This window comes from Podospora bellae-mahoneyi, chromosome 5, assembly GCF_035222275.1.
Source record: "Podospora bellae-mahoneyi strain CBS 112042 chromosome 5, whole genome shotgun sequence".
NCBI lineage: Eukaryota > Fungi > Ascomycota > Sordariomycetes > Sordariales > Podosporaceae > Podospora > Podospora bellae-mahoneyi.
Window position 1 is genome coordinate 248,721 of NC_085884.1, and position 13,300 is coordinate 262,020.

Genomic DNA, 13,300 nt, shown 5'->3' on the forward strand with positions numbered 1-13,300 from the left:
TTGTTCCGGGACAAAGTCCTTTTCTCTATTTTGACTCTCCAACTCTATCTTACTCTCCCTCAACCCTGGTTACTGACCTTGCACAGCACCGCCGACCACCGTCACTTTTTCCTTGCCATTTCCAGCATCAATCACCAATGTCTCCTTCGGCCCCGTGCTGACCGTCATCGCCGGCTTCATGGCCGCCGCATCTGTCGGGGAGGACCGGTCGGCTCTTCCCTTCTTCCCGCGCCGTCTCAAAGTCGGGCTCACTGTTGGGATACCGCCCTGACCCAAGACAGGTTTTCCCGTCACATGCACTTTCTTGTCCTCGTCCGTCCACGTCTCGAAATCAAGCGATGTCCAATCCTCGGTGCCAATTGTCGGCATCGATTCCATGGAAATGGGAGTGGTGGTCCAATCCCAGTCTGTGCCGGTCAAGTCGGACTCGATGCTGACTAGGGAGGTGGAGAGGCTGTCTGTCCAGGACCAAGAATCATCCGTCGTCCAAGACCACGAATCATCTGTGGTGGTGGAGCTTTCCCAGGAGATATCTGAGGTGCTGCTGGCGGTGTCCCAAATCATGGTGGTGGTGGTTCCCCAAGGTTCCTCGGTCCAGGGGTCGTAGCTGCTGGTGGAAGTGGGGACGGCCGAGTAGGCGCCAGTAGAGTACGAGGTGCATTTCGAGGCTGAATACGAGGAAGAAGAGCTCGAGGCTTGTGTCATCACCCAGCTTTCTGAGGAGGTCGAGGAGAGCTCCCCATGTTTCGAGTCGTCGTCGGCCGAAGAGGGCGCGTCGGACCCCTCTTCACAGTCGCCGTGAAACTGGCCGATGCCATGGGTCGATATGATGTTGGTGCCGCAGTTTTGGTATTGAGCAAAGTAGATCTTGTGCTCCTTCTGTCGGAAAAGAGCTTTGAGCTGCGTCAGAGGTTGTCAAGTCTCGGATGGAATGAGGCAGACGTACCGTATACCGACCGCAGGAACGTATCTCCAAGAATGTAAAACTGATCCCAGGAAGGGACAACGCCCAGGAGACAGAGGGTTTCCTCGTTGTCACCAAACACACCTGGTTCAAGCTGGAAAATAAAGTCTCTGTAGGGCACACGAATGGTTTGGTTCCCAAAGCCGAAATCAACGCTCCCCTCGGCGTGGAGGTGGGAACAATCGACAATGGTACCGTATGTTGCATTGTCCACGGCGTCTGGGAAGAACCTTTTGATGTTTTCGAATACATGGTTTGGCACGTATGTGAGGGTGGTACCTGTATCGGGGAGAAAGCGTTCTTCGAAGCTGTGTTCGGTCACAGGCATGGACAGGCACGACCCGGGTTGGGTGACGCCGATGTAGGTGAGGTTGATCCAGTACCGGTAGTAACCATCCTCTTCCTGGTTGAGCTGGCTTGCCATCTCCACGCCGTGGAGGGGCCCTCTGAATTTGGCCATGTCGACACCGCCAAAGACAATCTCGCCTAGAGTGACACAATCGAACTGTTAGAATGCCGGCAACGAAAGACATGTGATGATGAAATGAGGAACCTACCATTTTCATCATCTACGCTTCCAAGCGAGAAGCTGAAATCCTTGTCTCGAATTAGCTTCTGTGAATACATGGCATCGATCATGCCGCTGTAGTTTTGGTTGTATCCCTCTCCATATGCCACTCCAAAAATGCCCGAGATCATGCCCGACGACCACGTCGCCACTCCAAACTGAACCGGCTGCCTGAGCGAGAACATTTCGTCGTCATAGTACTCGGATGGATCTGTCTGGCTCGTCAGTGCCTGTGATGGCGGACAGTGAAAACGACCGGCTGGATGAAGTCTCGCTCACCGTTGAAGCTGATGGCATCCTTGTAGAATTCAATGTGCGTTTCCCCGCTGCCGTACGTGATGTACTTGGATGGAAAGGTCTTGTTCATGCTGATCACAGTTTCCGACTGCTGTGGCAGATACATGCCCAGTGACCGGCAGAGCTTCTCGTAGGACGGATTCCAACCAACCATGGTGCAGTGTGGACTGACCCATGTTTCGGAAGAACCAGTATCGAAGTCGAGGGTCACGGCCTGAGCGGGCTCTCCAATCCACACTGCCTTGCTTGTTAGCAAGTGCCATATCCTCTCACGAAGGCCGGACTCACTCTTGATGCCATAGGCCATCTCCTTGAATATGCTGGTCAGGTTGGCCTGGGCAAGTGTAGCTGCAGGCGGGGCGGAGGATGTTGTGCTTGTGCTGTAGTAGTCGGAGGTATAATGCGCCGGAAGGCGCTGTGCATGAGGGAACCCACGGCTTGATCTGGACTGCTGTTGACTGGGGCTTCGTTTTCTCATCGGCAAGCGAACAATGCCATTTTCGGCATCCCTGGAACGTCTAGCTGCAGACGCCGGGTCCGCCTTTGCAGCAGCGGTTGATGTTGCGGACACTAGAAGGCACAGCAGGATGCTCCAGCCTTGGGGGAAGTGCATAATGAGACGGGAGACGCACAGAATGTGCGCGACAGCTGCAGAGAAGCAGGTGAATGGAGAAGCTGCTGTACTGGCAGGATGTTGTGTTCCGTGGTGAGGAGCAATGGCTGCCAGTCAAGTGCCATGATCTATCATATATATGTAACAGCCGTCAGGACTCAGAAGGCGCCTGAACAAGTTTGATCATCTCGATCTTGACCTACCCGACGCTAGATTGGGCGCGGCTTGCACGTTTCAACCAAAAGGGTTGTGTAGCTTCAGCTTCAGCACAGCATCTAGGTATCGGTATCACCATGCTGCCGACAAGTTCCGTGGGGAACCCGAGAGGTGCTTGTGTTAGCAACGGCCCAACAGACGATCGAAACTGTCATAGCAATCAGCCCACTTGCCGTCTGGGAGACTGCAGCCACAGGCTCTGTGACTCGAGGCTCGGTGGTGACAAGTCAAACAATGACGCTGTCGTGATAGTCAAGCTACCCGCAGATCCCCTTGGCAGCACGCAATCGGCCGTTCGGTATTGAAATAGAGAAGATGAGCCAAGCACCTATTTTGCAAGCGGCAACCGACTCAATGCCAACCCAGCATGTTGCTTCACGTGCTTGATGACCATGTTAGGTATGAGCTCAGCACGGAACTCTTGTATGCCTAGGAACGAGTGTTAGTGCGGGGGTCGATCTCTGTTTTGGTTGTTCATTGCAATACTACCTGGTGTATGCCACATAACAAGGCATTGATCAAATACCCATGAGGTGCGCCTTGACCCAGTTGGGTCTATGGAAATAGGTAATGGCCGTTGTTGGTCCGCCTGGACTATTATGGATTGTTTAGGTATCCCGTCCGTCCGCAGAGCCAAGTGCCAGCCAAGTCGGGACATAGTTGTATTTCTAGGAACACAAGACCTTGTCATGAACAGGACACCCGATATAGAAGGGTACAAGCGAGATCATCCACTCAGCGCTGGCTGAGCACCCTACTTATAGCTTTTATTTCATATTTTCGTACGGTGCTCAAATCAACAAGCTTGGGTTGATCATCCACGCGCCGCTGATAAAGGTCCATGCGTAAACCACGAACAGGGAACTGTTTTTGTTCAGTCAACATGATAAGCAAGAGCTTCTTATAAAATGAAATTGACATTTACCGGTGGTGAGATATGAAGTGTATGTGAATAGCTAGTGTCGCAAGTCATGATTACTGGCAATTCGAACGCCGTACCCCGTATCCATTACTTCAGGATCATATTTGCCTCAATAAAGCTGCTGGATGTTCTGAGCTCGTTGAATATCTCCCGAAGTCAACTGGCATCTGAAGTTGCTGTGAATACAAGCGTAGGTGCATAGATCAGAAGGCTCGAAACATGCGGAAGGAAAGTGACTATCGTGAGGACGACAAACAAGATCTGGGCTGGGAGTAATAGATGAGAGTCGTTTTCGAGTATAAATATCAGACAAGTATCCCCTTATGATAGGATCTCGACACCTCTCAAGTCAGTCAATGCCTGTATCGGTCCTACAACGCCACTTGCGACGACAAGGCTGCGGCTCAAGTCTCATGGTAGAGGACTGTCTAGGCAGCTTTCGCAGTTGTCGGGACTGAAAAAGCGGTTGGTCAGCGGTTTGTCAACATGAGATGACCGGCTGAGAGCTCCTGGCATGAGTGTCTGACGACCCCACGGCTTTGCATCTGCAGCTTCCCGTGCGACAAATGCAAACATTCAGCTGTGACGTCACGGTAGGACGGGCAATGGGGAGGAGCAAAGTGGATGAGAGGCCGCCGTCCCCGTTAACCCCTTTCCCTGTCGGAGCTGGATGCCGGGCAACATGAGTAGGTGTCGCAACTGAGATTCCGTGATTTCCAGACGAAGACGACATGGTGACATGATGGCTAGCCGCGCGGGAGAAATGACCAAACATTTCCAGTAACTCGCGTAATCCATGTTTGGGAATGTCTGGATACCTAGAGATGAGGTCGTGTCCAGGCCGCAGCGGGCTCCCTGTTGGGCACCTTGAGGGTTGAGCCGGAACTCGGAACTCCACAAAACGTCCAGAACCCACAGAATCCACAGAACTGCATCACCTCCCGCCAACTCCCGCCCAGCCCGCAGCCCAGACGACGTAGCGTAACCCTCGCGCCGGCGCCATTGGATATCTGAAGCTCAACTGCGTTTCTTCCAACAGCCATGGCGCCACTCTGCTTGCGTGGTCTCTCGCCTGCGTCTCTTCAGTGCCCTCTTGGCCACCCCCCTCTTATGCGGCCCAAGAGATGGATATCTTAGACAAGCGCTTGCCGTCTCTCCAGACAATGAAACTATGAACCCCTCCGCCAAGCAATTTGTTGTCTGCTCCACAATGTCATCTCGCCCCTCCTCCGCCCATCCCCCCCTTTACCCCCTCGCCAAGGGCATCGATTCATCGCGTGATTTCCATTTCTCTCCAAACAACACCCGCCTGCAATAATGGAAGGTGGAGGTTAACCAGCTGAGGCCTCCGCAGCGAGCAAGAACAAGACACGGGTCTCGTTCGGATATGCGGCACATACCGCTGAATGGAGCCCCGGTGGGGATGACCTCCGCCCTCTCTTGGGTCAGGTAGGGTAGCTAGGAAACAAGCATAAATACCTTCCCGCTCTTGCCACTCTTCCAGAACTTCCATCTCAACATCTCCAACCTCCAAACCAACTCACCAAATCAACACTCTTCACCAACATAACAAGCACACATCAGACACCATGTCTTTCCATCTCTCTGCCCAGGACATCCGCGTCGATGACGGCCACATCCTCCGTGCCCGTCTCGACAACGGCGAGGGCGAGTGGGTTGACGCTGAGCTCGACCTCAACACCGTCCTTGGCAACAACGACGGTAGGTCTCATCCTGTCTCCCGGCCATGTAGCTTGTCTTTTATCAGTTGCTGACGGTTTGTCTCCGCAGGCCTCTTTGAGTGGGAGGGTGGTGACTTCGCCGCCAGCGCCCAGGGTATCACCTTCCAGCTGGAGGGTGACGAGAACGTTCCCATTCTCCGTGCCGGTCTCACCAACATGAATGGCGATGTCAACTGGCATGACGTCAACCTTGCCGAGCGCATCACCAACAACGGCGGCCAGTTCGAGCTCCGTAAGTTACTGCTTTGCTCCCTGCTCGCTCCAGGTCGACCATCTTGCTAACCAATGATGCTCTGGACAGAGTAAGCGCGAGAGCCGTGTGAAAGATGGACTTCCACTAGGATGGTGCAGGGACATGGGATACATGATGGACTCATGGAGAACCGAGATCTTGAGTAGTGTTAGCCACGCGCAATCAAACAAGTAAAATTCCAAACTTGGGGTGATCCTTTGTTGTGTTGTTTGGTACTGGGTTTGATTGTGATAAGGTATCTGACTTCTGTAAACATCTCTTGACGGGTTTTGTAGTCCCCGAGTCCAAGACTTTGAATACAAGTTGCCGTACCCACCCAGGAAAGGTTTCAGGTGGTATTGTACATGCAGGTCCTCATTCTTACATCCCGTTCTTCCTCGGGCTCCAAACTCAACCCTTGGTGAACTCCCTCGACAGCTCAATGGCCATCTTGATGATCATCCCATTGCTCTCCCGAACCTTGATCAACATGTCGTAGAACAAGGCGTGAACCCCCTCGGGCGTGCCCGTGATTCTGACTTTGTGGGCGGCACGAACCTCGAGAAACTCCCTCTCCTCGGTGATCGATAGCCAGGAACACCCAATCGCCTCGTCGGTGATCAAGGGTCTGGCCCAGGCAAGGCCGCGCTTCCGCATCTCCTCCCTCTTGGCTTGATTCTCCATCGGGCGACAGATCTCGTAGTAGACCTCGATGACAGGGGAGTCATGGGCGACGGCGACCACCATGAGGTTCAGCTGGAGCCCCTCGAAACCGCTGTAATCCTGGACGTCGGGGGTGTTGATCGTGAGGACTTTGGCGAGGTAGTTGTAGACTGTGCCGGCGGGCTTGTAGGGGTTGGGGCACATCTTGACGATCCAGTCGTAGGCATCGGGGGCGAACTGGGTCTTGGGATCGTGGTGGATCCTGAGCATTTTGGTCGCACCTGTCAGGTCGCTGGTGTGGAGATAATTCTCGACGCGGGGCTTGTCGTTGGCCCAGTCGGAGGCGCGGTAGGCTTTGGAGAGGTTGAAGGGAGGGGGCTGGGAATGGTTGTGACTGGTGTTGACACAACGATAATCGACTGGGAGGGAAGAGAACGAGGGTTAGCTGAGTTCTTGAGGGGATGGTAAAGGAGGATGAGTACCTATCTCGCAAGGGGTCAACAACGACTTACTGCTGACATTCTCGAGGCAACCCATGATGATCGACTTGGGGATGGTGATCGACTTGAGAGAGTCAGGAAGAGTATTAGCTTCATCGCTCGGGAGAAAAAGCAGGCTTCTTCCAGTGAGAAAGGAGTCTGCGCGGAACAAGGGGAAAGGTCTGATCAAGAAGACCGATTTGGCGGTTGCTCTCTATTTCACCAGTGTCAAGCAAGAACTGTAGTGGCAGGGGAAAGCTAGGATTGGCCCAAACTCCTAGCAGGGCACAAACGCTGCCTAGATTGCGAGGGTAGGTAACTGTCGGGGTCATGCCACCCTTAGGAGCCCTAGAATGCACCAAGTATATCATTGGCAATAGAATTTGCTGTCTGCTCTTTGAATTTCTCGTTCCTCGAGAATCATATGGCATCAAGTGCGATGGCAAGGCAAGCAACGAAGTGAGCTCGGGGCCACCAAACCTGAAGCGGGCCTGCTTTCGATGATTTGCCTGAATCTGTGTAGACAAAAGGGGCTTCTTGCCCAGCTAGCGTTTGAAGCTGTACACTCCAGTACCTCTCCGGCAATTCTAGGCCTCCATTGACACCTCCTTGCTTGATCGAGACCCCAGGGCTGGAAGATGGGCATTGGACATCCGGCTCAACCACTGCCTCCACAACCTGGCCTCCGCTACCATGCACACCCTTTGGAATAAAAACAAGCTCCACCACCCGCGTTCCAGAAGAAATCACCATTCGCAGTCTCCCTCGGCAGAGAAATTTCCTTGCGGTGATCATAGTACATTTTGCATTCCTCGCAAACAGGGCTGTTCTCGTCACGGGTCTGTGTTCTGCATTCAAAGAAGAAACCGGCGCTTCGCAGCTCTCGAACAAATGTCTTGCTATCACTTTCCTTCTCATCCTGAGTTCAAAACGTTAGCCTTGAGCGCAACCAAACCGAAGAAAACCATCGTAGACTTACAAGGACGGGCGAACGCATTCCAAACTTCGTAGCAGAGACCGCTGTAGGTCACCGTCTTGGGGTCCCGCTGGAAAAAGATTGAGTAGAAGTAGTCGAAGGCGACTTTGGTGCTCTCGACGAACTTTTTTGCTGGACTGGTCGGGCTCCGGTGTCCCATTCAGAGTGGCGCCGAGAAAGAGCCTGGCCATCGACTCGAGCGCTGTGGTGCTGATGTGTGGGCTCGCATCTCTCCACCATTGGTGTCGTCTGAGCACGCGGGTTTGAGGGTCTGACAAGCAGATAAGAGAGCAAGGAGATCTGTTTCGAGGATCGAATGCATCTTTGGCGACTCTTTGTTGTTGTCGAAATAGCGAAGGTACAAAGTGATACATCAAGAAAATATGACACAGAGCCTTGAGAACGAAAAAAAACTTGGAAGTGGAATTACAGTGACTCACGACATTCGCAGTCGTGATGATTGGGTGGTGGTTGAAAACATCAAGCCAAGGCGGGCAGGGAAGGCTATTGACTTGCAGCCCTGTAGGTGGGCAAGCTCCACAAGTTTCTCCTGTCACTATCTTATCCAGAGCTCTCAGCTGCCCATAGACCTGTCCCCGGTAGTTGTCTGCGACCCAAGCTTCGGTCAAGAAGCTTTGGTATGATACTTTCATATGGACTTCCAGTTAGACACCAATGATGTTCAGTTGAATACTTAGGAAACAGAGGTTTGAGGATGATTGGACTGGCTTAATTCTCTACCTCTCTGGCTATCTAAACACAATTCCCAGGTGATCATTGATCTTTTCGGTATGTGTGACAGCTCAGGATTACCTCCACTTTGTGCCTTACAATTCAGCTACAGGCCGCCATGCAAATTCACACCAGATATCGATGTAGTATTCCGCATCTTGTATATGTCCAACAATGCCTAAGGATGGCAGATCTTGATCTCGGCCCTGGTAACGGTTGTTTGAAAAGCAGATGTCAATAGGTAATTTGTTATTGGTGGTGTGCCTTTCTTCTTGTCTAGTCCCCAAACCAGACGACGGTTGTCCGGTTGAAATTGCTCCTTTCTCGGCATCACTTGAGAACTGTTCCCCTTTGAGAGCCTGGGCTGCTCCAGAAATTCATCTGATTGATCCCAACGCAAATGGCAGCCCACCAAACTCACAAATACGACAATCTTTTACGCGTTCCCATTTCAGACGATATCTCTTACTGAAAACTACTGAGCATGCATCTCAGGCTACCTAGAGTCAGCCCCATGCTACATCGATATCAGACGAAGCGGTGTGCGATGTCGCCATCAGTTACATTGGCACTGCTTGTTTTCCCTTTACCTGTTCGAACATCCCGTGATAGCGGGGCTCTAGGTCTAACGAGGGCTAGCTGTCCATCATAACCCCAGCCATGGTTTCACAAGGCTGTACCTCACGGAGTTTCTGGAAAGAAGGTATCATCCAGTCAATGACACCCGAGCTCGACCTCTCTCTGTTCCACCATTTTGTCACATGCTTTTTTGGCCCCCAAAGCCCTGTCCTGACTACTACAAAAGCCACGCACCAGCAATCGTCTCTCTTTCTAGCCTTCGAACTGTCACGGAAAACTAGCCAAGATTCAACCAAGTGCTATTTTGTCCCTGTATCAACCCCGTTGAACAGCGCAGCCGAGCAAATTTCTTCGGCGATCAGGTCCTCCAGGTACCACTCCCATCTCCCCGCCATCGATGAACTCGAACAATTCTTTCCGCAAGACCAAGACGGCCGAACCATCAAGCCAATCATGCTTGGCATCGACTGTGTCGACGCCTCCGAATCCCGTCTCAAAATCTATGCTCGGTCCGCGAGGACTTCGTTCGAGTTTGTGAGGCGAGTCATGTCCCTCGGGGGCCGACGCCGGGGAATGGAGAAGGAAGAGGGGCAATGAAAGAGCTTTGGTGCCGGGTCTAGGGCTACCGAAGAGGGAATCGATGTAGGGACGGGAGTGCACACGTATGTTACTGCGGCGTATAAAAAGGGTGGGCTGGCTATGACAAGTTACTTTAACCCACAGATGTATCACAGGGCAAGGTGGGCTTGATGTCAGCCTGGTTAATACCTCGTTATTCGAGCTTTTTGGTTTTTTTTTGTTCTTCACCTTTTCTCAGGCATAGATTTCGCAGAGCAAGGTTTTATAGGAGGACAGAGTTATCCTTTCAAAAAATCTGAGACAGACGGCAATCAGACATGGCCCCTTGTAGGTACTTCTTTTTTTTTTTTTTTTTTTTTTTTTCAATATTCCAGCCCGAGTTCTGTCGTCTTCGACCCACAGCCTGCTCATCTTACTCCTAATAGTGACGTCTTCCATAACCTGGTATCTCCTTAACTCCTTAGAGCAGTGAAGCCACCGCGCATCCTCATCTCCCAACGTTTTCCCGTTCCCGAAAATCACAAATCCTTCACCAACACCTTGAACCACAAGTCCTCCACCAGCGCCCTATTCTCCCCATCCATCTTGGCCAGCTCCTCATGCGGAAACTCCCTCCTCTCCTCCGTCACCGCGTACCCTCTCCTCACGTACCAATCAATCAGTTCCTTCCTTGTCCAGATAACCGTCATCTCCATCTTCTCCGCCCCGTGGCTCCTCGCATACTGCTCTGCATTGGCCAGCACCTGCCTCCCTATCCCCCCGGCCTGAAGAGTGGGGTCGACGGCGAACATGCCGAAATACCCGATTTTCCGAGACGGCTTGAGAAGCACCTCGCAGCAGCCCACGAGGGCGTTTCCGAGGGTTGGGGAGAAGGCCATGATGACTGCGCTGTGGGGGGTGTTGATCTTTTCGACGATGCCGGCGACGTTGATGCGCGTGCCGACTAGGAGGTCGGCCTCGGTTGTCCAGCCTTTGCGACTTGTCTCGCCGCGGTAGGCGGATTGGACGAGAGGCTGGAGGAGGGGCGCATCTTCTGGGGTGGCGAGGCGGAAGGTGAGGGCTGCTTGGGACATTTTGGAAACAACGGAAGAGTTTGATGGTAGGGGTAGCGTTTCTGGAGGACGGATTTGTGGAGGGAGTTGAGATGGGTTGCGGAAGGAGAGGAAGTGCTGGACGAACTCTTGAACAGTTTAATTTGCGTGCTGATGTCTTTGAAGGGCGTAGTTGTCAATGTCAATTTTTTTTTTGTCATGAGCGAGGTAGTTGTTGCCAGTTGGTTGAAAAGTGAATGGATGAGTCAGGGTGGGAATCTTCCGAGGCTCCGCCGACCGACTTGACCGACATTGGAATAGAGGCATCTGGTCAAGACAAGAATCACCTGATGAAGTACCACACGATGTCTTGCTGCTACCCAGACCGCTTGGCTGATCTGTTTATGTTTACACTGTCCAACAGAGTACCGAGGTCCAAAAAACATTGGAAAAGGGGTTCAGGGGTAAGCAAGGGTTAGGGTCTATGTGGGCTTTTCCGGTATCGGAGGTTGTCGGTGGCAACCAGGTCTTGTCAGTCAAGTATCACGATGAGCAAAAGCAGGTCCTGCGCTTTGATAGACTCAGTTAGAAACGGCAAAATCAAAAGGGGAAAAAGTAAACAATGATGCAATGAAATTGGTTGCGGCACATTGGGGAGTTTGAGGGCCAGCCTCCACTCAAGCCTGCCCCTCTTCCTCGGACTTATAAGGCGGATCTTCCTGGTACCGGTGGTACTTGTACCGACTGCCCTCATGATCATCTCTTAACCCATTTTGGCCCTTCCCATAAATCTTCTCCCTAGCCGTCACCGGTTCCTCACTCGGATCAGGCAGCTCAGGATAGACCCCCCTCCTCCTCAGCTCGGGAATTAACAAGTCCACCACCTCTTCAAATGTCCCCGGTGTGGTCACATACCCAATGTTAAACCCGTCCACATCAGCCTCCTTGACCCACCGTTCCAGCTCATCCGCAACCGTCTGCGGGCTTCCCACGCTGACCGGACCAAGCCCGCCGATTGCCGCGTGTTCAGCCACCAACCTCGGCGTCCATCTAGGGTGTTCCGTGCTAGCCGTGGTGAAGTTGTCGAGAATGCTCGTGACCTTGTGTGCCTCGACACTATCCTCCTTGCTTATCTCCTTGTCAAGCGGTAGCTTTGACAGGTCGATTCCTGTCCAGCCGCTCACCAGCACCAGACCTCCAATGGTGGAAGCATACTTCTTGAGTTCTTTCAACTTCTCTTGGGCGAGCTCATCTGTATCGGCAACAATGGGCGTGAAGGTGGCGAATACCTTGATGGATCTCGGATCACGGCCCTTCTGGGCGGCCAAGGCGCGGATGGCGTCGATCTTTGGCCTCAAGACTGAGGGTGAGTGACCAGAGACAAAGATGGCTTCGGCGTGGGTGGCGGCAAAGTCGGAGCCTGCCGAGGAGGTGCCCGCTTGGAAGAGGAAGGGAGTGCGTTGAGGAGAGGGGTCAACGATATGCTTCGCGTCGAGAGAGAAATATCTGCCTTTGTGGTTGATGGTGCGCACTTGGGCCGGGTCGACGTAGCTGTCGTTGGCTGGGTCTGGGGAGAGGGCGGTGGGGGACCAGGAAGATTCCCATAGCCTGTGGACAGTGTTAGTTTGGGCAAATTATCACGACCCTAAGACAAGACGTACTTGTAAAGAACGCGGAGATATTCATCTGCTTGACGGTAGCGTTCGTCGTGTTCAATAGGATTGTCGAGGCCAATGGCCTTAAAGGCGGACTTCTTCCAAGACGTCACTATATTCCAACCGATACGACCCTGTGTGAAGTGATCCAGAGTCGAAAAGCGTTTGGCTAGAAGATAAGGTGGCTCAAAACTGGTCGAGGCGGTGATGGCAAACGACAAATTCTTGGTCACTGCTGCCATGGCTGAGATGGGCTGGAAATCCTGTCAATGGATGGTTCACAATCCCATGAAAAAAAAAACAAAAAGAAATGGGAAAGACTGACAATTGTTGGGTCGGTTATTGGCCATTGTGCCGCTCGCCTGATGCAATTGTCAACGCTCCCTTCGTATGTGTCGTAGCCACCATATGTGTCGGCGAGGAACAGAGCGTTGACCCCTCCCCTCTCAAGCAGTTTGGCGAGTTCAATCCAGTAATCAAGCCTGCGCTTGGTTGCCGACTTGTCAACTGGATTCTGTGTCACTTATCAGTACAGGGGTTCAAATCGCACAGTACATGCATAACAGGGGTTTATCGCCGCACCTTCCATTGTCCTGGAGACAGGTGCCCGACAGTGCTCATATCGAAAGCATTGATGAGGATGTGTTTCTTGCCGTTCCCAAGCTCATGATGAGCGCCGTTGGGGGCTGGTGGCTGTTGGTTTGTGTTCGACATTCTAACTTGTGATTTGTGGAAAGGAAGAGTAGAATGTGAAGAAGAGTAGTCGCAGCTTGAACCAACATGAGAGTCGGAGAGTCAAGTGTTTATATATACAGGCATCTAACGAGTCCAGAATGTCTTGTACCAAACCAGGGCCATTTGCATGAGGTACAAGTCTTGCCGGTTCGCAGCAGGGAGGGGTTTATCTCCGAGTTCATGTTGTAATTCACCGGCCGATGGTGTCATGCATTGTCCCGGCAAACTGCAGCCACATTCTTGCCAATGATGAACCATCAGAATGGCGTCGTATTACGGATTGAAGACAAATTCTTAGCCTCATGCACAGCGCGGTA

The 13,300-nt window shown here is 52.5% G+C and overlaps 4 protein-coding genes across 4 annotated transcripts; 1 reads left to right on the plus strand and 3 right to left on the minus strand.

Annotated features, from left to right (window-relative positions):
- Positions 1 to 69: 69 nt before the first annotated feature.
- Positions 70 to 4,061, minus strand: QC761_502370 (uncharacterized protein; the record flags this gene model as incomplete). Its single annotated transcript, XM_062879473.1, is given in 5 exon segments — positions 70 to 893; positions 947 to 1,450; positions 1,522 to 1,762; positions 1,777 to 2,066; positions 2,118 to 4,061. The coding sequence occupies 5 exon segments, from the start codon at positions 2,440 to 2,442 to the stop codon at positions 70 to 72; spliced, it is 2,184 nt and encodes a 727-aa protein (XP_062730362.1). The 5' UTR covers positions 2,443 to 4,061.
- On the plus strand, positions 3,959 to 5,803 carry QC761_502360 (uncharacterized protein). Its single transcript, XM_062879472.1, has 3 exons — positions 3,959 to 5,302; positions 5,372 to 5,554; positions 5,624 to 5,803. The coding sequence occupies exons 1-3, from the start codon at positions 5,170 to 5,172 to the stop codon at positions 5,626 to 5,628; spliced, it is 321 nt and encodes a 106-aa protein (XP_062730363.1). The 5' UTR covers positions 3,959 to 5,169; the 3' UTR covers positions 5,629 to 5,803.
- Positions 5,804 to 10,080: 4,277 nt separating this feature from the next.
- Positions 10,081 to 10,635, minus strand: QC761_502340 (uncharacterized protein; the record flags this gene model as incomplete). Its single annotated transcript, XM_062879471.1, has 1 exon — positions 10,081 to 10,635. The coding sequence occupies one exon, from the start codon at positions 10,633 to 10,635 to the stop codon at positions 10,081 to 10,083; it is 555 nt and encodes a 184-aa protein (XP_062730364.1).
- A 635-nt stretch (positions 10,636 to 11,270) lies between these two features.
- On the minus strand, positions 11,271 to 13,116 carry QC761_502330 (uncharacterized protein; the record flags this gene model as incomplete). Its single annotated transcript, XM_062879470.1, has 4 exons — positions 12,831 to 13,116; positions 12,574 to 12,762; positions 12,255 to 12,502; positions 11,271 to 12,201 (listed from the first exon to the last, which is right to left on the minus strand). Exons 1-4 carry the CDS (start codon positions 12,960 to 12,962, stop codon positions 11,271 to 11,273), a joined length of 1,500 nt encoding a protein of 499 aa, XP_062730365.1. The 5' UTR covers positions 12,963 to 13,116.
- Positions 13,117 to 13,300: the final 184 nt, after the last annotated feature.

Excerpts from the sequence above, each read along its gene's own strand:
- QC761_502360 (XM_062879472.1), top strand. The coding sequence starts at position 5,170 with ATGTCTTTCCATCTCTCTGCCCAGGACATCCGCGTCGATGACGGCCAC. Across the intron at positions 5,303-5,371 it reads CGTCCTTGGCAACAACGACG|GCCTCTTTGAGTGGGAGGGT; the intron begins GTAGGTCTCATC and ends TTGTCTCCGCAG.